This window comes from Mizuhopecten yessoensis, unplaced genomic scaffold (genome assembly GCF_002113885.1).
Source record: "Mizuhopecten yessoensis strain PY_sf001 unplaced genomic scaffold, ASM211388v2 scaffold5229, whole genome shotgun sequence".
Taxonomy (NCBI): Eukaryota; Metazoa; Mollusca; class Bivalvia; order Pectinida; family Pectinidae; genus Mizuhopecten; species Mizuhopecten yessoensis.
Genome location: NW_018405944.1, coordinates 1,099,164 through 1,125,601, shown reverse-complemented (window position 1 = coordinate 1,125,601; position 26,438 = coordinate 1,099,164). Strand labels below are relative to the sequence as shown.

Below are 26,438 nucleotides of genomic sequence, written 5' to 3'. Positions count from 1 at the left end.
ACAAAGACGGAATAAGACATATATATCTATAAATGATAACCTAGGACAAGGCTTATATATGAGGTATACATCATCCTCGATAAACAAGGGTATTTTTTGTGTATTTCAAATATTTTCTTCATGAGAAAAAGCACTAATTTTTTGTGTAAATACAGCATTTGTAGAGTACTTGATCAAAATGTAACAAAATCGCACCCTAATACAGTGTATGTTATTGTTGTATGCTACACAATTCTGTATTACAGCGAGTTATGTTTATTGTAACATGTTTTGGGTTGAGTATTTTGATTAGCTATGTGGTTGTTCCGTATTTGAGATTTAAACATGAAGACACAAACATTTATCTGCTATTCCGTTTTTCGTATTGCAGAGTTATCTGCTCTTGTGAGCAGGTATTGATTGTTACGTCATTAGTTTTGTGTGGGAAAATTACGTCGTTTTCTCAAAAACGAATGACGTTACTCTCACAGACAAATGACGTAACAATCATTACCTGCTCACAAGAGCAGATAACTATGCAATACGAAAAGAAGGAATATCACTTGCTCAGGCAAACAGCAGAGTTGTCTCTCCTGGTCAAGAGAATGTAATCTATCTTAATGGCTTATCATACCTGTCCTGGGTCTCTTGTGTGTTACAAATAAACTTATCCGATAAACTATAACAAAGGCAATGTAGTCTAACACAATGATATTATCTTAATGTAAATATTTCTGAGATTACGTGTTTGAAGATCTGTTCTTGTATGTCTGGCAACACCTACATGACCATTGTATCGGTGGCTCCCAATACTTGCCAACGTTTTGAAATTTTCATGTAGGAGATCACACGTGCTCACAATTAAATGCATGAATAAAATGTGTGTATGTACAGTAGTACACCCTAGCGAAAAATATAACACTTTTAAATGGCATCATTTGAGTTATTCTTTCAGGTGAAATGATCAGATCCCCGAAATTAGGAATACTTTAGCAAATTCACTGGGACCAAAATCGGGAGTCTCCCTCCTCCCTCTTAGATAGGGAGTGTTTGCAAGTACACCTGAAAGGGGAGGGGGGGGGGGGCTCATCCCAATATCATAACCTCTTACAACATTGGTTTAAATACTACTACATTTTTTGCAGAAGATATTTGAATAAAGAGTTTTCCATACGAATAAAAAAGTATAATATCACCAACATACAACTTATATATAATTACATGTACATGTAGTAGTTAAATGTAAAATACATCTGAGATTTAAACAAGAATTCCATGGGAGTGGATGTGTCGCCTGCTCAGTGCTTTTAGTAAGAAAAGTGTTTTGGCTTGAGTTATCGCGTAAACAGATATATATGCCAAATTGCAGAAAGTTGAAACTCAACAATTATGTATGTTGAACATTATTGCGTCAAGCATTACCGTACAAAATTTGAAAGGAATTGATTAAATAATAAAAAAAAGTTCTTTCATTTACATTGTATTACACAATGCCCTTATTTGGCAATAAAAGGGGCATAACTCCACCATTAATGCACGTAAACTTCTGAAATGCGAACTTGTCTAAGCTATATCAGTATGCAATAATTTTGATGATGACTATACCTTGTTACATGACTTTTTAGAAACAGCTATCCAACAGACACCAAGAGCATATACTCCATCTGATAATATATTCTACAGTTATCCAAAAACGCTTCGTGAACATATATGACATTTCATTTGGCATTTTTGTTCCTAATACAGACTTTTCCAGGAATCCAACTCGATCACAATCCAGACTTTTATGCTTGGAATGGCGTTAGCTGGATTGTCTAGGAAGAACAAATATGTCTGGATTATTTAAAACACGGCAAGATAACGTCGCAATGACATATCAGGAAATGGCACCAAATTCTTGATTTTTGCTTATTTACAGCAATACTGATAAGTGTATGACATAAATGTCTAAAGTTGTTTTTGGTATTGTACATGTAGATACGGTAATGATAGTCACTTTGGTTGGCCCAGTGGATAGCACACTTGCTCTCACCATGATTACTGGGGTTTGATTCCCCAGTTGGATGTATAAAGTGTAGGGACACCTACCTGACCACGTAGGTTTTCTCAGGGTACTCTGTTTTCCTTCCTAAATAAAGACCTTTTCCATCTGGGCCAAAAATTGAAAAACATGACTTCATAAATGTTGTAAAATGAAAAAAGTTTACTGTTAAATCTAAATTATTTTTCTGACCTTTTGTGTGTTGTGACCTGTTGGCCAAAATAAAGAAAAAAAAGTTTACATTTTGACAAGTACAGAAAATAGAAGCCAACGTGAGTATTTCTTTCAACACAACATTAAATAAATTGATTATATATACAAATGCGACCGTGATAGATTCAGTGAGCTTATAACCAAATATGGGCATATTACCTGATATGGGCTTATTACCAGACATAGGCTTATTACCAGACATTGGCTTATTACTAGACATGGGCTTATTACCAGACATAGGATTATTACCAGAGATGGGCTTATTACCAGAGATGGGCTTATTACCAGTTACTAGATAAATATGACAGGGAGATATAACAATGTGGTAAATATTCATAAATAAACAAAATATATTAACACAGGGGGATACTGTTTTACAGATCATTACATTGTAGTGAAATTTACTGAAATAACTCAATTTATTCCACATCACCGTATGTAGGTACTAAAAAAAATCAATTTTGCTTTCATTTACAAAGAGATTCGACCGCAAAAGTCCTCGCGAAAAAAATTATGAGTGATTTTCAATCAATAAATAATAAAGTTTCAGGGCATATTATGCAACATCAATCTGAGAATTCTTAAAACTGAATATCATCATAGCATTTATGTATAGGAATGATACATTTTCTTTCTATGTTTTACATGTTGGAAGAATGTGAATGTTTTTCATGTTATTTGTACAAAAAAAAAACAGATGGCTTATTTTGTAATGAATGCACTTAATATGTAGAATATACTTGTATTTAGATCTATGTATATCAATTGTATAGGGGGGGACAAAAATTTAAAAAATCCTTACAAAAATTTACATGTGATGGTGATTAGCAAATTTCTTCTTCTTGCAAATGGTTAAGTAATTTCAGTACTCTCAAAAGCTACATAGATCAGTTTAAACAAAGAACACAATACAACTAATTCTGATGTCCCACCCTCCGTTTCAGTGACACCTCAGACCAACAACTACAATGTCCTAACCAATGAAGCAAACATACCAGTAATGCTTTCAACTGACAACTTAAGTCAAACCCTCTGAAGTAAAAAATTCAGCAAAATGTACAACCAACTTCTGATGTCCCACCCTCTGAAGGAAATGTTTCAGCGACAACTGGTGACCCATCCTCTGTAATAATTTCAGTGACGTCTACAACTGACAACTAAAGTCCCACCCTCTGAAGGAAATGTTTCAGCGATATCTTCAACCGACAGCTTTGTCCCAACCTCTGTAGGAAATGTTTCGGAGATACCTACGACCGAAAATTAACGCCAAATCCTCTGCTGTAAGTTTAGTGCCGTCTACAACCTACAACTTATGTCTGACCCTCTGAAGGAAATGTTTCGGTGACATTTACAACCAACAACTTATGTCCCACCCTCTGAAGGAAATGTTTCGGTGACGTTTACAACCAACAACTTATGCCCCCCCCCCTGAAGGAAATGTTCAGTGACATTTACAACCAACAACTTATGTCCCGCCCTCTGAAGGAAATGTTTCGGTGACGTTTACAACCAACAACTTATGCCCCCCCCCCTGAAGGAAATGTTCAGTGACATTTACAACCAACAACTTATGGCCCACCCTCTGAAGGAAATGTTCAGTGACATTTACAACCAACAACTTATGTCCCACCCTCTGAAGGAAACGTTCAGTGACGTTTACAACCAACAACTTATGTCCCACCTTCTGAAGGAAATGTTTCGGTGACGTCTTGAAACGACAACTTATGCCTGACCCTCTGAAGGAAATGTTTCAGCAATACCTACAACAAACACACTAATCACCCACCCTCTTAAGTAACCGTTACAGTGACGTAAACAATACCACCAGAGTTGTATGTGCTACTCTCATTAGAAACATTTCTATAATGACAACTTCTCAGGATGTGTATCTGATATTTCACCTTCTGTAGTAAATGTTGCTTCTCCTGATTGAGGCTCTAATATCGTATTTTGGGGATATGACTGGTGTCTACAATACAGATGTTTCAATATCTGTAGTAAAAATCGTCTCTAATCACATTCATGCTCGTGTGAATGTGTTGGTGACATCAATAATACAATATAATATAATATTCTTTTCCGTCACCTTTAGGAAACGTTTCAGTGATGCCTACAATACCACCGGTGTCTGATGTCCCACACTCTGAAGTAGGCGTTGTCTCTCCCGATTCATGCTTTTCGTAAAGGTTTCTTGCTGATGATAACGGAACACTTTCAAGAAAGCGAAAATTGTCAATAACAGCCAGCATAGCCATAGCATCCAACCAGCAAACTGGAAAAATACAGAAAAAATTGTTTACATCATGAAAATACTACATAATTCTATAATTGTTCCACTCTGTCGAATTTAATTGCATATGGCTTATTTAAGTTGCTTGCTATGATTCTATCTGTCGCCAGTAAGATTAAAAATATTATTGATAGATCCTATAGAACATCATATTACAGTGTGTGTGGTATGCAACACAAAGTTTAGGCCTAATACACACAGTTTCTTGTTCAGCTGTTCAAAGCTATCGTCCAGCAATTTTTGACATTGACCCCTATCTTTGACCTTGACCCTTTGCCTATAGTTGATATATTTTAGGAAAGTACTTTTATCAGACACAAATATCTGTACTTACCTGTGCCAAAGTCATTTCTGTGTAAAAGTTTCTAGTTTCTAGGTTAGATACTTTGTCTGTAAACTGGATATAATCTCCGAACTCACATCTGCAATTTGGGAAACATTATACATTCGTACAATTTATGGTATATATTCAAACTGACTATTAACCTATTATTTATTTGATAATTATCTTTAATAGTGACCAATCAATATGAAAAGGTAAGACAGCGCCAGATACCCACGATGAGTGCATGAGTATCGAAGTGAAATCAATCGTGGGTATCTGACGATGCGCCATACTGTTAAATAAAGAAAATGTGTAAATAGCACATTATATAATTATTGAAAAAAAAAAATGAAAGTAAACCAGAAGTATCATAAGACACTCATCAAATACAAAATTTAACGTCATGAAAGTTTCAACATTTTGTTTATTTCGTCGATAACAAAAATCCACAAAATTAAATCCCCACGAAAACATGTAATTGGTATGACATGAGATAGGGGAAAATAAAAAAACAGAAAAATATAATGTCCCTGAAACAGGCTAGTATATATGAAAACCATGATTTTTTTACCCACGCAAATAAATGATCCTACGGTTCTTACTCGAGAATTTCTGATGGCGGAGTTGTCAGAAAATGTGTAAATAGCACATTATATAATGTGTTACGTACTCAAGAATTTCTGATGGCGGAGTTGTCAGAAATGTGTTACTTACTCGAGAATTTCTGATGGCGGAGTTGTCAGTAATGTGCACCATGAATTGAATCCCACACTGAGTGTCAGGGAGGAAGCAAACAGCATCAGGCAAATCACCATTGACAGGATCGCAGTCACGAAAGCATCCAACCATGAACTGAAATGTTTATAAAAAAGATATCTATGTATTTCAATTTTATATCACGAACAAAGCATAAACATACACCACCTTAACTCAATGTTAATGTCAATGTTAGCAGAATGTCAGATGCCTTAACTACTTGGCCACCGCAGCCCCTGAGCAAATGATGACTGAACGACAGTAATAAAACCAGGTACATGTAATTAGTAATCATCAAAAAGCAAATTCATAGGCAAATAAGTATGTCAAAACCTGGCCAGGCGTTTAATTGCATATATATGGTGGGTGTATTTTTGTTACTGTACAACAGTCCTGAGAAAGCCTTGCTGGATGTCCGCTGTTTGTACTGTCATGTAGAGTGTGTTGTTACATTTCTGTGTCCCAATAGTAGCCATGTTAGGGCTGAATAGCTTGCTGTGTCTCTTAATGTAGGTTTCTGTGATCTTTATGATAAATGTATTGAATGTTATCTGTGAGTTAATTTGTCAAAACCCTGGCACCCCAGGCTCAATTAGCCTGGTAGTGAAACTAGACTCTCTCCTACTATATATACATGTAACAGAGCGCATGATTAATTAAATATAAATCACTGCCTCCGCTAGGGATCGAACCGGGGACCTCTGGCTTACTAGTCTTACGCTCAACCGATTGAGCTAAAGAGAAGTTCTCCATAGCCGAACAATATATTGCGGCTAGTATTTACCAGGGTTACATACACTGTACATAACTACAGCACAAGACCACAATTCCGTAATCGTCAATATTGACAGAGGAAGGTTAAAGATGAAGATGCATTGGATTAAAACTGGAAGCATACAAAATAATATCCTTGTGCAGGGTCTCGCAGGTAGTGCAGTCATGTAATACTGTTTGATGAAATGGCCGCGCCGAAACCGATAACGGTACAAATATGTTATGTCTCTGCTGTACATAGTCTACTTTGAAACTGAAAGTAGACAAATCCAACATCTAAAATGAGAACACATATATATTGTTACCTGTCGGTGTCTTTAATCAGATACGCAGATTCCCAGACGACATAGAACATTGATATTAACATGAGTATGACACCCATGAAGATGTTGAAGCCACAAGCACTGGAAGGACCCCATACGACACTCTCGAGTTCCATCACAGAGGAGTTGGCTTCGCTCACCCATTTTCCTTCGGCATAAAGAAGACAATTTCCACCAAATTCGTTTACATTAACAGCAACGGGTATAAATAGCATAAAAGACACTATGAAGGACACAAAATATGCTGTCACTTGAGACAGGACAAGTATGTTTCCGAGTCCCATGTCGGAAAGATGTCTTTATCGGTCTGTTAAAAAACACAGGCACATGACATGGGGATGTTTACTTCCGGTTTTCCCAGCCTGCATTGCAATATTGATGTCGGCTGCAAGAAGTGTAACGATATGGAAGACGTAGGAGACAATCCAGGTAATCAAGTCGTTCTCTTATTAGTTTATTGATTTAAATGAGTTCCCATTTACCATTCCAATATCGGGCTTTTGTATGGTATAGCAATTTTATGTTTGCATTAGCCATAAGCCTTTATTTTCGTACAAACAGCAGGCTGGGACTGGAATTTTTTTTTGTGGAACCTCTTGTCTAATGTTCAAACATTTACTGTTCGCTCGTTGTGTTCTGAGTGATGAGATGAAAGAGACATATATTTAAGGTAAGACATGTTTTTTTATCAAGGAAAATGAGATGTCACTCAATTTCTAACTTTGCGATGCAAATGGTTTACAAACTGGTCGCATCACCTGTTTTGACGAATCCTAAGTTTACAATAGAATTACCACTTAATCTGATTTTTACAGGAATTACAATCAAACAAGAAATCAAGCAAGAAATCAAACAAGAAATCATAGAAGATGCTTCAAAGGAGGAACCGGAAAAGGAGACACTTCCAGAAACCGTAATTTTAAACACAGAGCTTGAGAAATACTGGAAAGCAGTCCGAGACAATCCGTCAGATTTCACTGGATGGACTTACCTCCTTCAATATGTGGAACAAGAGGTGCTTCAAATCTTCATTTAGCTAGTTACCTAACTATTGTAGATTAAATCAGGTCCGGCACACTCTGTCGATTAAGCTATATAGCTATAAAGCCTAATATAGCTATATTCACCTAAAAATTCTGTTCAATGCAAAGTGATTTTGAAATGGCAATATGTATTACAATAAAAAACTTTTTGAAATTGATTTGTGGAGATTTTAAGTGCAGATTTGGAAAAGTCTTATAGAAGTTAAGAGATAACATTACAATTAGTGAATTACGTACACTGAAATAAGTTAAAATAACTTTATTTAAATTGAGCATGCTTGGCGTAATAACGTTATTCACTTTTCAGCTATATAAATTCATCGAAAAACACTGAATTACTAGGAATACAATATATTTTAATAATTTCCAAATAATGTAGTACATAAAAAATTCTTAGTAATTTTCACCCCTGATTTGAACATATTCAATGAATTTGGACTGTTATTACGTATACATGGATGATTGAGTAAGGTAGTTGAAACTGGAAATGAATAACAAAATTGTATTTATAATTGCAGAATAAAATTGAGGCTGCTAGAGAGGCATACGATGCATTTTTTGGCCACTATCCCTATTGTTATGGTTACTGGAAAAAGTATGCTGACATGGAAAAGAGACACGGCAACCTAGAGAAGGCAACAGAGGTACTGCAGTTAATGCTTCGGTTGTATAATGGTATTCATTGGGAACTGTCACAGAGCAAAAAGGTCACAGTAAATCACTCTCATTTATATGTCAGATGCAATTTTTCACATAAACTAGGGAGAAACATCGTTGATAAATTCAAATATTTGGAAATATATTTTGACTTGTTTAAACAAGATGATGATCAATTTCTGTTAATGTATATCTTGTGAATTTAGAACCTTGTGAATGGGGCCTTTGGAGCACTCACCAAAATGAAGTGATTTTCAGTAATCTTGTGGCACCCATTCTGCAGTACTTTATTTTTTTTAATGGTTATAATTTCCCTTCTACAAATGAACCTGTTCTTGAGGGTGGAGGGAAGCCAGCATTAGTGCAGAATCTCTGATGAAGGTGTGGTTCAGATGGATGTCGGCGCTGGGGTAAAAATATACTTGCTGTTGGGTGTGACAGATCAGGTAAAAAGGATGAGTATTTTAAAGATGGACATAGGCTTCGACATGGTTAAGGACCTGTTACCAATCTTATTTTAGTGGGACTCCATGTAGACACCGTTCAAATTACATTAGTTTTCTTGTCACCTAATTTGTTTGAAGGTATTGCTAGTGACTTTAAGGGTGACTTTGTAGGTGAGTTCTTCATTTATGAATAATGAAGAATTTAGATTTACATGAAATCACTCTTAACATTGTTGCCTATTGATTTACATGAAGGCATTGTTTCCCTAACCCTTTGTTTATTAAGCTTGTCAGTCACCGAGCCTCCTATAAAATCAAAATGTGTTTCTCCTCTCCATAAAAAGTTTTAGTATTATGCCATCATAACACTGCCAATGGCCCCCCTTTCTTTCAAATTTTGTAAATAGCTACTGTATAACATGAAATGTTTGTTGTGTATAAACATTCGTGGTTTTCGTGGTTGCTATTGAACCACTAGAATAAATACAACGAATTTGAATGATGTATGTGTCTACTGTTTGTTGATATAGGATATCCACTAACACTTGCACCATGAAACGATCCAAATAGCTTCAAACCACGAAGGAAAGTATCCACGAACATTTCCTGTTATACAGTATTCGAATACCAACCAAATCAGGGTTGGAAGATGAAAAAGTAAAAGTATTGTAAAACATGGTCTCAAAAGTCGTAAGGTCTCATACACCTGCCATTCCATTTACATGTGGTAAACATGCATGTACTCATCAAAATCCTAGAACTCTACAATAGGTCATTGTTCCAGCCTGTCAGTGGTATGGTATGTATATACCCGGTGCTATAGGAAAATCACAGGTAAGCCTAAGAAGTGGTAAGGTATGGATGCTTGATGCTAGGGAAATCACAGGTAAGCCTACAGTCTTAATTACAGCAAGTCACCAGCATGTGGCCTCTCCAGAGTTCTTAGATCTTGATGAGTCCTTGCAAAGTTAATGGAATGTAGCTGTAGGAAGTGTTACTGTTAGTTTAAGAGGTTTACTTTTCATTTTATTGATGCTTTGGTAAATGGAGAACTTCAGTGTTCACAATCCAAGAAAAGAGCATTTCATCAATTTGATAGCTTGTCTTCTGCTAGCCTTATATTATCAATACTGTCTCCAATACTTTTTTTGTGTGTTTTGGAAAATGTGTATATAGTAGTCTACTAAAACAAAATGATCAGTCACATATTACATATGGATATTGCGATAAACAATTTCAAGTCATTGTTTGAATTGATGAGTGTTGGTAACCAGGGTCTGTAGTTGAAGGCAAGCTATTAAAATGAAAATGTTTTCATCTTGCTGCTAGGTTTATAAAGGAGACCTTTGACAGTGATCAACTGTTTTTCTTTGCAGAAATTGAGTAACCATGACTTTGTCAGTATTCTCTAAGCTGATGGAGAAATGATTGCTTAATTTTCCCCCAATGTTCTTGGCCCTTTGTTCATGAGGGATCTTACAATCTCTTCCTAGTTGCTCATCACAAGCTAGGAACCCAAGACGTCACCTTGAAGGGGAAACATGGTCACCACAGCAGAAGAGAAACACAAAGTTTGTACATCGCGATGACTTGCACAGGAGGTTTTTTCCGATGGTAATGCCGCGAATCACTGTTGGTTTTGTATATTTCATGTTGAATGTGTTGCCGGATTAGATTTGGATTTTAAACAAGGGGAGTAACCATGTACTGATTCTCGGCCCTTTTTCCTCCGCAGGTGTTTGACAAAGGAGTTGTGGCGATTCCACTGAGCATAGAATTATGGCTGCATTATATCAACTTTTATATCGGAGAGTATACCAGCACAGAACAGGGAGAATCCGACATCAGGAAGTGAGTGATCATATTGATCAAATAATTAAGACTAAAGTGCCAGGTAATATATATGTCTAATGACATGACGAACAGTTGTCACCAAAAAAATGTTCAACTAATTGATGATACTGTGAAATTGTTTTGTTAACCTTACATGTCCTCCCCAGGAAACCCTTATCATATTCTTTTTCAATCCAAAATGCAAAAATAGAACATATAAAAGCCCAACAAATTATTGTCAAATATGAGAAATGAAACTGTTTTACCTGTACTGACCTGTTTAAGGCAATTATTTATGTATACTCAGTATAGCCAAAGGGAAGTTTGTGATTTGGAATACTTCTCTTACACTCTGAGTTTGGTGTGATGGTATCATATCCTTTTCATTTAGAAATTTTTAAAAGACTAGTCTATAATTCATTCAAACTATCTATTTTTGAAAAATGGACCCTAGTCAGTCTGAAACAACCCTATATGTCTTATTACCCACTGCTAACACTGTTGATAGAATTAGTTTTACCCGACACCTATTTTCCAACAGATGCTTAAAATCTATCTGTGTTCATCAAAATGTGTCCTTTCTAGGTTGTATGAGAGAGCTTTATCAGCTGCGGGTCATGATTTCCGGTCAGACAAGCTATGGGACTCCTACATATCCTGGGAGAAAGATCAGGAGCGGGTGACCGCGCTGTACACTCGACTGCTAGCCATCCCAACACAGCTCTACAGCCATCACTTTGACAAGTGAGTGTGCCGAGTAAATAGTTCACCTCTGTGAAAAGTAACTTCTGTCAGCAATCTGTGTCTGCGGGTTATAAAATATACTAAAATGCAGCATAAAAAGAAATTGTGAAGGTGCTTCATTTGACTTAGATGTGGAAACTGAATTTTGCGAAATTATCACATAAATTGTATGTCCATCGTTTAAGAAATATGGAATCTTCCCGAGTTGATGTGCAAATATGTAACACTCCTAGGATCTTTACATTCCAGCTTCAAACAGCATGTTTACATGCATAATCCTAAGGAGATTTTGAGTCTAGATGACTTCCTGAAGCTCCGACAAGATGTTGTTGCCAAATCTACAAACATGGATGAGGAAGATGAGGATGCAGTGCCTGTAGGAGATGTAGCCCCTCCTGGGGAGGAAGATGTTCCCCCGGGCATGGAGACGGGAGGAGGAAAGGTAAGGCAACATCAGTAGTGGTTATATGGATTTGAATTTTTAAAACACCATTATGTGACCTAGCTATTTGAAAATTTTCCTCCGTGTAGCCACGTTTGACACTTCCAGGTGTGAAAAACCTACTAGTCTGAAGTGTTAGAGTTGCATCTTTTCACTTTCTCTTTTTAACTCATTCTCCCAACTGTCAATGCCCGTACCCAAGGGTCTTTTTCGGGTTGCATTGGGAAGAGGTCCTTGATGTCCATGGTGGTTTAGCACATGTTTACACCCTCTATTCATATTCAGACAACCAGTCGTCCCCTCATTTGTTTTTATAAAACTCTGCACATTAACGTATCATTTTCTTTTCAGGGGGATGAAGCAGAAATTAACAAAATCAAAGAGAGAATCATTCAGATTCAGGAGGGGACATTCAAGAAGACAGAGGAGGAAGTCAGCAAGCGATGGAATTATGAGGAAGCTGTAAGTGTGACTTGTCCCATACTGGTCTTACTCTTACAACGACAGGACTGGCTGATTAAACAGCATGTTAAACCATCATTCTAGAAACACTTGCTATTTTTGAGAAAGAAAGAGTCAGTCATTGAGCTTATATGTTAGAAATAATCAACATATGTGCATATATTCAGGTGAAATATATAACCAGTGTGAGAAAAGGCTTTATCGGAATAATCAATAGATCATTTTGACCCAAGTTCATTATTTTTCGAATATTTTCAATATACTGAATAATTTATTCCACCATAACATACAAACACCTTGATTATATCTATTTACAACATATTAAAGTAATTAAATGTACCTTCCTGGGACAACTTGATTGATTATCTGGTTATTTTGAATTAAGCTGTTTTGTTCGTGCTCAAAACATTTGTAACATGATATCTTGTTTATATTTTACAAACAAGCTGATTTCAATTTCTGGACTTTGATACAGTGGTCATTTTATGCCTGTTTGATGTGGGGATAGTACATACATGTAGAAACATAGACATTATGATATAACCCCACTTGAGACCCATCTTAGACAAAACTCCACATAGGCTAACTTGTATGCATATGCAATATGAAGGAGGCTTAAAGAGTAGTGTTGCATGTACAGATTATTGTCTAATAACACTTGTTTATTAACCAGTGAAAAGTTTCACTTCGTCGACATTGTGGTAGAATTACAAATTGTACAGAAATGTGTGAAATCATTGTTGTCTCGTTGGCAGATAAAAAGACCCTACTTCCACGTGAAGCCATTGGAGAGATCACAACTGAAAAACTGGAGGGAATATTTAGACTATGAAATGCAAAATGGCAACTATACAAGAGTTGTTACTCTTTTTGAACGTTGCATGATTGCCAGTGCTCTCTATGAAGATTTCTGGATGAAGGTATTTGAAGTTATTTGGATTCTGGTTAATTTTATATTTGAAAATGTTGGGACAAAGATTTAGTATTTGAAACTTCAAAGTCTGGAAAGTCGTTGAAGTCTATTGTCATGTAATTTTGACAAAATAAAATCTTTCTGAAAGTGGTCAAATTACTGGGTGGATAATATATGGATGCTAAAGAAAGGGAAATAGAAAAAAGAGAAACACTAGGCATTGAATATCACCTTTGTTGTCTATTCTGGAATCATGATATCAAGAAACTAATCTGGAATTGTAAACAGAAAGAAATTATACAAAAATAAGTCCTTTCCACATTGTTACCTGTGGCAGAATGTCATATATCCTGTTTATCCACTAAGTATAATCACCTCTAGACATTTATGTTTATATGCAGTATGAATCCATCTGGACACCATCAATCAAAGGTTTACAGATTACTTATTCCTTTTGGGGGAAGATAAATTAACTTCAAATACAAATATTGAATAGTATTTACTGAACATTTGATTTCCCCCAGTATGCCAAGTACATGGAGGACCACGGAGCAGAAGGGGTCCGCAATGTCTATACCCGAGCCTGTAAAGTACATCTGCCAAAGAAACCCTATATCCACTTAGCTTGGGCAGCATTTGAAGAGCGACAGGGTAAGCTGTTTAGTATTATCAGATGTTGGCTCAATATCCTGTATTTATATCTTGAATAGCATTTTACCTCTTTACCTGTGTGGATGTCCGATATTTTAACAAAATGGTATTAATTATTAAAAAAAAGTCTGATTGGATTTACCGTTGATGATATTATCCAAATATGTACTAATTTCTGGTGAATGATTATATGACTTACCTTCCTCCACAGGCAACCACTCGGCTGCCTGGGAGATTCTGGCTAATCTAGACAAGGCTGTTCCCGGCCTAGTGATGGTCTCCATGAGGAGGATCAGTCTCGAGAGGAGAACTGGAAGCAAAGAGGATGCTGAGGCTCTGTTCCAGGAATACATTGAGAACGCTGCACAGCCAGAAATCGGCTCCTACTTCTCAATCAAGTATGCTCGCTATCTATTAAAGGTAAGTTACTGCAGTTACTGCAATTGTGTAAACATAATTCAGCCGACTTCATCCCCAGTAGATAATCCAACCACCTTTGTTTCCAGTAGATAATCCAACCACCTTTGTTTCCAGTAGATAATCCAACTACCTTTGTTTCCAGTAGATAATCCAACTACCTTCATTCCTAGTAGATAATCCAACCACCTTCATTCCTAGTGGATAATTCATTCACCTTCATTCCTAGAAGTTAATCCAGCCACCTTTGTTTTAAATAGCTTATCTAACCACCTTTGTTCCTTGAAGATAATTCAGCCACCTTTGTTTCCAGCAAAGTTGTTGGATTGTGAAATGGTTGCAGTAATGGGTCACACAAAGGCGGATTTATTCTCTAAAACACTAGTGAGACAGCTAACCATTGTGACAACTGGAATAGTGGTGGCTGGGTTAACAAGGATGGGGTGGGGTGTATATTATCGGGAAAATCAGGAAGCAAACAGTTTGTTCCGACATCAAAACAGTATTACACTTTGATTTGTAATCCATTTGATTAAATCAAATTTTTGCAATATTGAATTAATAATATAGTTCTTAAGTGAATATCTGTTTGTGTATTTGTCAAGATTTGTGGAGAACGAGAGCAAGCCAAAAAAATATTAGCAGAGGCTATCGAAAAAGACAAGGTACGTTTATAAAAACAGTATCAAATCTCTTTGCTTTTAGGAAGTATAAACTTTTATTTAGACTTTTCAACTATAGATATGGAATGCTTGTGTTTTAAAATCACTTAAACATGTTTGCATTAATATTCAGTTTATGGCTAGATTTGTTGAAACATTTGAATAAAAAAAATATTTGTAATTGTTTGCCATCTCATCAAACACTAGACGCTGGACTTTCAATTATAAAGGCCAATTAAAGAAATACAATATGAAATGCCAATTAACTGAATTTATCAATGGCTGTATAAGAAAAAATGTCAGATTCTGGAAGTCAAATTAATTATTGCCAGACATGAAAATGTGCTGTAGTTGTTTACCAAAAAAAATACAAATGTTGTGAATATTTAATATCCAAGAGATGTTGTTGATCCACATAGGGTAACCTGAAGCTGTACCTCCAACTGATAGACCTGGAGTACCAGAACTTTCCAGTTGACGAGGAACACATCACAGAGGTGTTTTCTATGATCCTTGAGTGTGAAAACTTCCCTTTAGAAACCAAAGTTAAGATGTCGCAGAGAAAATTAGAATTCCTTGAAGATTTTGGAGGCGAAATTTCAAAGTAAGAATTGATTGTTGTGTGTTAAGGAGTTCCCATTGATGGCCTCCCCATAACCATTTTAAGCTTTGGGTATTGCTCTGCTTTTGAAGGATGCAAGACATTTTCCTGTCATAACGTCTTTGATGAAAAAACTTAAAATATTTTCTTCAAAATTTGTTTTAGTACCGTTAGGATAATCACTTCAAGATCAAGGTCAATATCAGTATCTTGACTTGCATCATTTCTGAACAACTAAAATATTTTAAACCATATACATTTTTTCGTTAGAATAAGATTCATCAGTTTGGATATATCTTTTATGTAATATCAAAGTTTTACTTTATACAATGTACGTAATAAATGTGCCACAACGTTTCAAGACCGACTGGGGATGGTCCCATTGTCAAGCTATGACTGAGTGAGCAATTTGTATTGTTTACCTGTACAACGATGTGACAAAATCGTATATTTCATATGTCACTAGACCCAGGACGTTTCGCCTATTAATAGAGAGTGTATGCACTGTTTTGAACAGATATTTTCTTCTATACATCTTTCCACATGGTTTTACAAACATTATAGATGAATATTGAGTAATTGAGGTTCAAACACCTTCAATGTACTGGTCAGTTGGAGAACATTTTTAGCTTTGTCAGTTTTTCATAGGTGATACGGATTAACCCCTTCACCACTGTAGACCATGATGAACTCATCCAGATCAATGCATGGGCGAGTCTACTAAAGTTGCATTGAAGTGAAAGGGTTTAAAAAGACCAATGTTGTTACTTTCAGATTAAAGGAAGCCTATGACGAACATCAAAAACTAATGAAAGATTTACATGCTGAGCATAAAAAGAGACCACATGAGACATCAGGACATTCACAGTGAGTCAATGCTAATCAAGTTAAACTTAGGATAGGCCTAACATCATCCAGTCAGGTTTAAGGTATCAAACATACAACAGTAGAGCCTATATTCCATGTTCGTCTGAGGACTATTTCATATACTTTTGTTTGTAAGTACATCTTGGGATGGCAGAGTGTCCCTAAAATTGGGTTTTGTGCCCCATTGAACAGAAATATGACACATTGTTAATTATTGATTCCAAATGTTGACCAATAGTTGGGGACAATGGATTGCCCCATTATATATAACAATCAGTTAATTTATTCAGGAGTCTTTATTGATTGTTGTTCCACTAATTTGTTATTTCAGTGAGGAGCCTTCGGAGAAGAGAGCCAAGAATGAATCTGTACAGAACGGAGCCGGGGACATGAGTGTGCCACCTGATGGGGGTCATGCCAACTACCCCTACCACTGGGGAGGATACCAGGTACGTTTGGGATAATGAGGTTGTAATTCAAAGGCTGGCATTTGTTGTGTTGTAATACAGTGAATTTCAAAAAGTGTCTGAAACAGTGAATTTTGGATGTGCAGGGATATTAAAAGGCGTGGCAGTTAGCTTCAGTTACTTCTGCCAATGGAGTGTCATAATTATACAGCTCCTCAATTTTTAGATCAAAATTGCTGTTCAAGATAATTTAGTGGTTACTGTCGTTATTGCCACTTAACATTTGCATAGATAACCAGCTAAATGATGGTCTGTTTTCTATTGTAAATTTGGAGTCATTGTCATCGTAGTTAAATGTTATTACTACCACCAACAAGATACTAAAGCAGGGGTCGACACTAACACTTGTCCGCTAGTCCTGGACTAATAGATTTCAGCAAGGACTAGTGATTCACCTAACCTAACCGGTCCTTGGACCAGGGGGAAATATGATTATAAAATTTGAACATTAAAAATTTAGAAAACTGCTTAAAATAAAATATATTGCATGATAATTGTCAAAACAATTCCTAAAACTTCAGCATATTTTTATTAAGTCCCCTACAGTCGATTACTTTTGATGTTTTGTGCTGTAGATCGCACAATGTTTCTTTATCAGGGAATCTTGGACTAGTTACTTTGACAAAAGACTAGTAAATAAACTATTCAACTAGTCCTGTGGCCTACCAAGCAAACAAAGTTATTGTCTAACCGTAACTACAACTTGGAAAGACGGGGACAGTAATATAGAAATCTTGAAGACAGTTTAACAGTTCTATTCACATTTCACTTTCTGCTCACACTTCACTGATGTCCCTATTTTTGTTTCAGAACTCTGGATATAATTATGCCCCTCAATGGGGAGGACACTACGGGACTGGCTATCACCATGGTTACCATCAGTCCTGACCGACAGCAGCACAGTCTCAAAGCTAGAAAATGACATGGACATTCATAACATCACCATGGACATTCATAACATCACCATGGACATTCATAACATCACCTAATTCAGTCCAGTTCAAAAATGATTACTGTGGCAATCGTGTCTGCAAAGGAAACAATGAACTCGGTGAAATAATAATATGAGCAATGTTATTTGATGAGTAATTCTGGATAGTCAAAGTTTATTCAGTGAATCATAAATCATGTCGGGCCAATGACAATGCAATAATTCGGTGAATTTCTAGGATTAAATAATGGTTGTTGCAAATTTCAGTCAGCAATGCCGGAGAGAAATAGTATTGATGAAATCACAGAATGGATAAAATTCAGTGCTGTGTTATGGGGTGTAGTAATTTTTAGACAATTCTTTGACAAAAATATCTTTGAATGGTAAGCATTGTGTGACTTTGAGCAATTTCTACATATTTCTCTGACAGACTAATGTCACAGAAAGTTCAGCGTTGTATGATGGTCTACAGCAAGTCCCCACTTGTGCTACCGTAGGGCACTATAGGTTTGCACTCCGCTTGTCCGTATTTCTGTCTGTGTCATATTATCTAATTTACTCTGTTACCTACAATTTCCAAATTCTGTATACAAGTGCTTCTTGAGATGGCAGAGAGGCACATCAGAATGGTATACCAGAGGGTGGGGTTAATAATAGAAACTGAACCTAATTAATTAGGGCCCTGTATCGGAGATACGGGTGCCCTAAAGTAATCACATCTGTCTGTATCTGGGGATTTGTCTTAAATTGTCTTTTCTAAATGGATTGATTTTCATATTGGCCACATCCTTTGACCAGAGGAATATGCATTTGTCCTTGCCTTGTTTCTACACTAATACAGATTTCTGTCTGGATAGTTAAAAAAGGAGTACAATATACGTATCCAGAATAACACAACAGTCAACTACGACTTGCAATGACTGTAGAAACTGAACTGTGTTTATGATGTTATTGATACGCAGATCGGCATATTGAATGTCTGCGTTGTGTCTACTAGTTTATGTCATGTGCCGTAAGCTGCATAAAGCTGCTCAAATGTAATGTGTAAGTACATGTACAAACCGCAGGTTAATCTACTAATTTCATTTTCTTATGCATAATGCTGCTTCATTGCAACTACTAATTTTTCTGCTAAATAGCATCACCACCCTCAAACATTGACAGTATTGCAAGGCTTTATTCAGAAAAGTGAAGAAATGTTTCTATGTCCATCATTTTGGGGTTGTGGGAAGTAATGTTAGTTGCTCAGTAGGTTGAATCACTACTCCTTGGTGATTATTAAAAGCGATTTCTTGTGGTACTTTCGGTGTAAATGGTGCGGGGGATCAGATTTATGTTATGTTGTACGAGTACAACACATTGTTGATGTTAACGAAAGTGTTGGATTTTGATTATTGTACTAAATTTGAATAAATTCAACTGATTTTAAAAGCATCTGGTTCTTGTTGAGTCTTCAATGATATTTTCTAAATACATGTACCAGGTTATGTTAAGGAAGCTGCTCCATAGTTTTGCTAATCTACAGGCATTTGCAAGTAATTTTCCTGGTTGAGTTCTGTTATTTCCTCTATATCATGTATAGACATTTGTAAGCTGATGAATAAATCAGAAAATCCCAGTAATGTTTCAGAAAACAAACATCAAGAAGTCTTTGATCAAATCCCCTTGTAATTTGAAAAGGATATTTTTTTTGTGAAAAAGTAAATTTAAAAAAAATCTTTCCTATAGAAGTCTGCTATTATGAATAAAATATAGCAATTCCAAACAAATTCTAACTTTTCTTCACTATCAGATACAACATCTAGCACTGGGATACCCTACCTTAATGCTGATAAATACCTAGACACTACTCACATGCTCATGTGATGTCTCGGAGTGTAAAAGTGCAATACACGTACACCTAGATCTATTTCATGAAGGCTTTATCCAATAGCACAATAAACAAGTCGGTGAAGTGCCATCTGAGATGTCGGATGAGCATACTTATATTGCTTCTATTTCATTGTGCAAACCTTCAACAGGCATATTATATTTTTGTCAAAACTCGTATTAATGTTCACTTGTTGGAAATGTGAACTGAGCAACAAGGGCAGACCAAAGCACCATTAATTGAGGACGAAATAATGAGGTCGCATTACATTAGCATAAAATGACACAAAAAATTGAGAACATAATCTTGGTTGCAAATAACAACCATGATTTCTAGCAGAAGGAGTCATCTGTTCTTGCTCCTAGGAAAATACAGGATCTTGTTTAGCCTGAAACTGACTATATCACCGAGATAAACCATACGTGTAAGAAGTTGTTTCATATCGAAGCTGCAATACATTCACACTTCATTGCAGAGTAATGACAATTTTGAAATCTTTCTCACCTCTGCAAGGTACAAGTGTCTAGACGTCTTAAGCTACAGGTATTTGTTCCATGTTGTCTATATGTACACATACATCTTTCTCAACAAACAAAAGCCAAAGATTTTGAACAATTACATATAAAGATTAGAAATATTGTCATAGAAACTTGTCAAATACATTGTTTTAACAAAATATGTGTCTTTCATAAAATAAGAAAAATTTGATCAGTTTGACAATTTCTTGATCATCAGAACATTTATCATCGTAGAATAGAAGACAGAAAAGTTGTGACTAGTTGAACTTCTTGGAAGAACTTTATTTCTACACAATAGTAGATATCAAAGATGCATCCAATCTGTATTTTCTCTACTATAGGACTAATGACATACAGCCATCCTTTATTTGAGAATCCATTGCTGATTTCTTGGTATAAGCATGTTGACTGTTCCTGTCTATACTCTAGGTACACATGTCCATTCTTGATGGTACAGCAAGTAAATGTACCATTTCTTACACTAAAGTTTCATGTTTTCTGTCCACATGGTAGCTAAATTGTCTGTTCAAAATGAATTGTGTTAATCATAATTTCCATGAATTGCTATCGAGATGTTTTCTTCGTCTCCGTACGGTAGATATAGTACGTCGTACAGAACATCTGTCATTGTCACCAAAACTGGAAAAGAAAGAAGAGTTACCAAGTAATGTAGGAGCAACAGGTTCACACAACATATGTATACCATAAAATTCCAAAAATAAGACGCAGCTTATTTTCATTTTTAGTATTAAGTAATCCTGGCTTATTTTGGAAGCTGGCGTTCCTTCACGGCCGCCTTATTTTCTAAGCCCTTTAGACTGAAAGGTAAGCACAGCTTATTCTCAAGGCCGTTAAACTTTTGATGCCTTTTAATGGTCCGGTGTAGGCCATAGTTCAACTCAACTCTCCAAATTTGGTGCTATAAGCAGTGAAAATGTTGCATATAAATCCTGAATGCATCATCTATTTTATCTAGTTTTCTATTGTCAAGATATCTTTTTCACATGATATGTCAAAGTTGAAATTTCTTCAGGGATGAATGAGTTAAAGTAACGACCTTGAACCAATTTTTTTCCTCGTTGAATTGTCGTTACCCTTGTTTTTTCAACACTTACGTATCTGTCCCTCCGAGAGGACGGATGTGACGGGCTTACACTGTGTCTCGCACAATTTGTCTGGTACAACGTGAACCATCACCTCGCCCTTCAGCTGAATCAGGATCAACAGCTGTTTGTGGATAGGTACCTGTTGACAAACATGTAAAGGTTAAAGGTCATGATGAACCATAACATTACAATGTGTAACAGGAGTAAGAGAAAACTAACGGCCAGACCGGGGTTCGAACCCGAAACCCTCCAAACTCTAGACGGACGCTCTACCAGTCCAGTTCCGCTTCACAATGATTAGGAATTTTGAGATCAAAGTAAAGAGCCACCAAACAGTGTCCAGATACTCATAGAATGTGTAAGAATGGATAACATTATGTCAATACATGATAACAGGTCAAATATTTTCCAGCAAGACAATCTAAATTTTGAATGCTGCCGAATACACACCAGTAAAGGTTCCGCTTCGAATTTGGGTTTCCCGTGTGACATTAACAGCCAGTTGCTTGTGTCTACCTCCACCATCTGAGGCATGAAGTACGGCCGACGGTAAAATTCCGACCGGAAGGCCTTCCCTGCTTTAGGATGACAATTCTCCCTACAACAACAGTAAAACTGGCTCAATACACCATCAGTTGACATTTGACGAAAACAAAAGTAAAGATTACTTAGACCTTGATCTTGTATAATGAACTCGTTATCGGGGATTGTGAAGATTTTTACCCTGTCAACAAATCATGATTTCCTTTGCGAGAACAAATCTCTCAAACTGAGTTGATCTTAATAGAAAATACCTACTGCCCTTAATATCTGTTAATGGTTGGTATGTTTGTACAAAATCCAAATAGGCATTCGCTAAGTATGAAATGCTACAAGTTACCTTAAAAAAACTGTGAATTAATTAAATTTCACCATTTGTTACTAAATTAATATGAAAATGAATTATTATCAAATAAAATAAAGTGACTTAGTGCTAATTGGTGACGCACCACTGTAGAAAGAAGTCCTGGTTTCTGATCTCTGCAAACACTCTCCTGTGGTTAGGGGACTGCTTGTCCTTTTTACCTGTGATGCTGGTCGTCAAGTTACACACAGAGTGTTGCATCATGATTTTATGTTGCTCATACAGCTACAAAAATAAACATAAACCTTGACATAATCAATATTTTCAAAATACTCATTGTGCTGAACACAACCAGGAGGTAATTTTGAAGTGATCAATTGAATGAAATAGGCCTGCAGACTATCCCTTATCTATGACCACATCATTACATAGTCTTGATGTTACAGTACTTTATTGGCAGTTCCTACTTTTGTACACTCCCAGGAGCAATCGTCCTTAAAACTCCAGGGTTATGCTATATCATGTTCTCTGTACCCTTTGTTGAGGATTGTTGCAAGCCCTATTTCGACATGAGAGACAGTCTAAGCGTCTATGAAGAAATCATCGTAAAAGGGAAGGCAATGGTAATCCCACCGCTGCCACCATGTTGATATGTTTGGGTTCTTGCAGATAGGTACGGGTTCCCACAGACAACAACAAGCATGGTCTACACAGTGGACTGCCATCTTGGCTGTATTTTCTCAAAACGAGGTTCCACAAACAGTCGGTACATGTAATGTTAGTAATGATAAACTAACGGAATGGAATCATCAACACCCTTGGAATATGTCATGGCAAATCAAAGTCACACAGTTAGCTATTTGATTGGTTTCAAGTAAAAATGGGAAAAAAATCATCATTAGGCAGGTGTTTTTCCTATAAAGATTACAGAGGAGCAAAACCCAATTTCAAAGCCATCAATTTTCCTGTCGCGCTTCCATGTGATTTATGTTGATTTACATTAAATGATCAAACTAGTCTCCTCATATTACCCACCATGGTGGTGCTTACAGAGCCTTCGATTGTACGTGTGGTGACATGTTCCAGGGGTGCAGAGAACATAAATAAGCAAAATCCCTAAAACTTCTAGTACTGGAAACAATATGTGATCATCTGCATCAGATGGATAAATTATCTTTCAGAATTTACATTTTACAAATAATGTTTACGACATGCGATGCTTTTATGTATTTTTCAAAATATTACCTTCCTTAGAAATGGTCACATTATTTGTCCCCGAGTAAGAATCAAATTATCGAAAATAGTTTCTTGGCAACCAACCTCTGATCTTAACCCTTTCACCACTGTAGACCATAATGAACTGATCCATATCAGTGCATGGAAGAGTCTACTAAAGTTGCATAGGGATTAAAAGGTGGCAAGGAAACGCTTGACAACCCATATTTACCTCCTTAATTTTAGCGACGGTTATGTTCTGTTCTGGCCAACCTTTCAAGCCATCCTCCACGATTACTGGGACGTCTTTCTTCAGATACTCCTCCGCGAAGTAGACGGAGTCGAGGTCACTCACTCTCTCTATGATGTCAATATCCACACAGGACTAGGAAAGCAAACAAATATAGAGTGGATGTGTTATTTGGCTGAGAGGAAGATTTGTTGTTACAGAGCTTTGTTAGTTTATATTGTTGTTAATTCACGAAGTAGATGCAGAAACCTGCATGAAAATACTTATCATACTAACTTGTATAAATGAACAGCAATTGCTGTTTTGCGTTCTCCTATGGATATATGCTTTAAATAGCAATCCAAACTTTCAATTGTCTTTGAATTTTTCAATGCAGTTCATATCTTGACAAGGTTTGGGTTTTGATTGATCTGTTGAAATTATCCAATTAAAAAATTCTGTATTATCCAAGCTATTATCCAAGATAATATCCTTGATAATATCCTTATTTTTAAACTGCAATAATTCTACATGTACATACTTTGCAATCATCCTCCTTCAAGTCATCAGTAAACAAAGGGTTGTTAATCAGACAGTTCCAATCAAACATGGCCGACCAATCCCAATATGGTAGAATCTGGATAAAAAAAAACATGAATAAAGACTTGATTATATTGCTATTTAAGAACATGACAGTATTGAGTACTAGAACCTAGACCAACAAGGTAAAGCATTGCTTACAGCAATCCTTGTTCCCTACCTTTTGACAAACTTTGGTATCAAGAATGAATAAAGGGCCATAACTCTGTATAGTACATATGTAGCGGGCACATTACACCAGAAGTACTGACACAAAGAAAAAAAATTGGAACCTGTATGACTGTTTTACTGACTAACTGTTTTCATTGTGACATTACATTTAGTTTGAAACGGACCTTGCTGCCAATTTATGATACTGTTCAAGGTATTTCATACTGCAGGCTCATGCATTCCTGAAGTATCTGTGTATTCACTATTATTGAGAAAAATGTATGAAAATGCTTCAAATCTCAACAAGAATGATGGCATGTATTTTCATTTGATATTTTACAATAATTCATGCATGAAGCTAACAAGGCTAATGATAAAAGTCCAGCCAGATTACCCAAGTGAGAACCTGTTGTGTTTTGAATGGTGTACTCTCTCACTTGCTTTGTGTTCGGTTGTGATTTATTCAGTGTAAATACATATATGCTATTATTCTGGAGATTTGACACATTTTCTTACATTTATCTCGATAATAGTGAATGCATGGATACTTCAGTAATGCATGTTCAGGTAAAAAAATTCACATTTTTTTTATTCATTGCAGTTTTGCACCACTCAAATTCTGCTTTAAAGAGTTACTTTTCAGAAAAAATCAACAATATTTTCAACAAATAATTTCTGCAAAGGTCATTATTGACATTGTTCTTGACATGGGTATGACAAGCAACTTCCATATTTTTTTTCATTTTGAGGAAATACACTGACATGAGCTACATTAAGGCTAAACGTTACTCAATCGATTATGTACTCCTGGTGAACAAATACCAACTTTTATGTATGCAAGTCGTCCAGAGGAAGCCATCAGTCTATACGCCGGATCGATATACAGCAGAGCCGAGAAAACAGCCACGGCTGCTGTCACGAGAATTAGATGACATCTCAATTTCTTCCGCTTGGCTGATCTGATAGGCCGGAAAAATGGCTCGGCACATCGTTCAATATGTTGTTGACTGTAGCCAGATTCCGTACAAAATCGGTGCAGCAGGCGAATTTCCTTATCCAAATAAGCCAGTTTGTCCTCTAAGGACATATCATTGGTTTGGCTGGTGTCGTCGGTGACAGACTTTGCAGTGGTAGAGGCCATTGCAGAGTTTCAGTGGTTTCACTCCCTCCTTTCGTGATTGATTAAGACGAAGTGGAAGTAGAAATAGCGCCCTCTTCTCTAGTTGACAGTTGTCATGTTCGAAGAAGGATAACTCCGTTTCTATATCGAGCAGAGTAGTACACTGACTATATTATTTTTATTCTATTCAAATCCTTTCCAGAGCACACCATCAAAATTCAACTCCCATTGGAACTAAAACTCAGGTGGTTTTTTGTTGTTGCAAATTACCTACCACCTATCTATTAAATAAAATATTTAAATTTTTCTATGCAGTCAGTCCTATTTCTTGCTCGAGCGGTTGAATTAGAAATTCTTCATGGTGCTGTAATTAAAGTATTTCTTTGTCAGTTGTTAAGAAGACACTCGATCTCATTTCTCTTATCCATGGCTTTCATGTCATCTAAATTATAGCGGGTAAAAATGATTCCCAAAACTTTACAGGCCCATTGGACCAACTTATAATCCGTCACACAGCTTTCCCCCAGAGTTTGGTTTGAGACCTTATTGGCATATTGATAAGTAATTTTAGGTCGGGTAGAAAGAGCTTTCAGAACCAACCAATAAAAAAACAGCAATGTCTGCAAACTATGTAACTTTCTTTTCTTTCTTGCTGATTTTTATACCCTTTAAATCCTTATTTTCCCTGACCATGATAGCCAATACATGTATTTCAACACACAATTAACAGATATATACATATATATATATATAGAAGAGATGCAAGTACTAAAGACTCGTTGAAATTTTTCTTTTTATAATATATATATATATATAAATGTGGTGATAAGGGTCCACCCTGTGTACAGGCACGGAATTAGATCCGAAATATATTAAAGAATTTTAATGGGATTTTTTGTATGGTTCATGATACACAAGACGCTGGTGTTTTCCCTTATAAATCCGCCCT

The 26,438-nt window shown here is 36.3% G+C and overlaps 3 protein-coding genes across 3 annotated transcripts; 1 reads left to right on the top strand and 2 right to left on the bottom strand.

Annotated features, from left to right (window-relative positions):
* Positions 1–1,462: 1,462 nt before the first annotated feature.
* LOC110450438 (transmembrane protein 179-like) lies at positions 1,463–7,052 on the bottom strand. Its single transcript, XM_021497969.1, has 4 exons — positions 6,684–7,052; positions 5,563–5,700; positions 4,858–4,945; positions 1,463–4,505 (listed from the first exon to the last, which is right to left on the bottom strand). The coding sequence occupies exons 1-4, from the start codon at positions 6,983–6,985 to the stop codon at positions 4,344–4,346; spliced, it is 690 nt and encodes a 229-aa protein (XP_021353644.1). The 5' UTR covers positions 6,986–7,052; the 3' UTR covers positions 1,463–4,343.
* On the top strand, positions 7,033–19,273 carry LOC110450435 (pre-mRNA-processing factor 39-like). The gene is made up of 15 exons (XM_021497967.1): positions 7,033–7,130; positions 7,517–7,716; positions 8,263–8,388; positions 10,583–10,698; positions 11,266–11,424; positions 11,674–11,866; positions 12,218–12,328; positions 13,084–13,248; positions 13,766–13,892; positions 14,104–14,312; positions 14,915–14,974; positions 15,391–15,575; positions 16,347–16,439; positions 16,771–16,888; positions 17,717–19,273. Exons 1-15 carry the CDS (start codon positions 7,034–7,036, stop codon positions 17,792–17,794), a joined length of 2,037 nt encoding a protein of 678 aa, XP_021353642.1. The 5' UTR covers position 7,033; the 3' UTR covers positions 17,795–19,273.
* LOC110450436 lies at positions 18,822–25,558 on the bottom strand. Its single transcript, XM_021497968.1, has 7 exons — positions 25,196–25,558; positions 24,161–24,256; positions 23,623–23,775; positions 22,321–22,460; positions 21,782–21,929; positions 21,341–21,470; positions 18,822–20,864 (listed from the first exon to the last, which is right to left on the bottom strand). The coding sequence occupies exons 1-7, from the start codon at positions 25,508–25,510 to the stop codon at positions 20,767–20,769; spliced, it is 1,080 nt and encodes a 359-aa protein (XP_021353643.1). The 5' UTR covers positions 25,511–25,558; the 3' UTR covers positions 18,822–20,766.
* Positions 25,559–26,438: the final 880 nt, after the last annotated feature.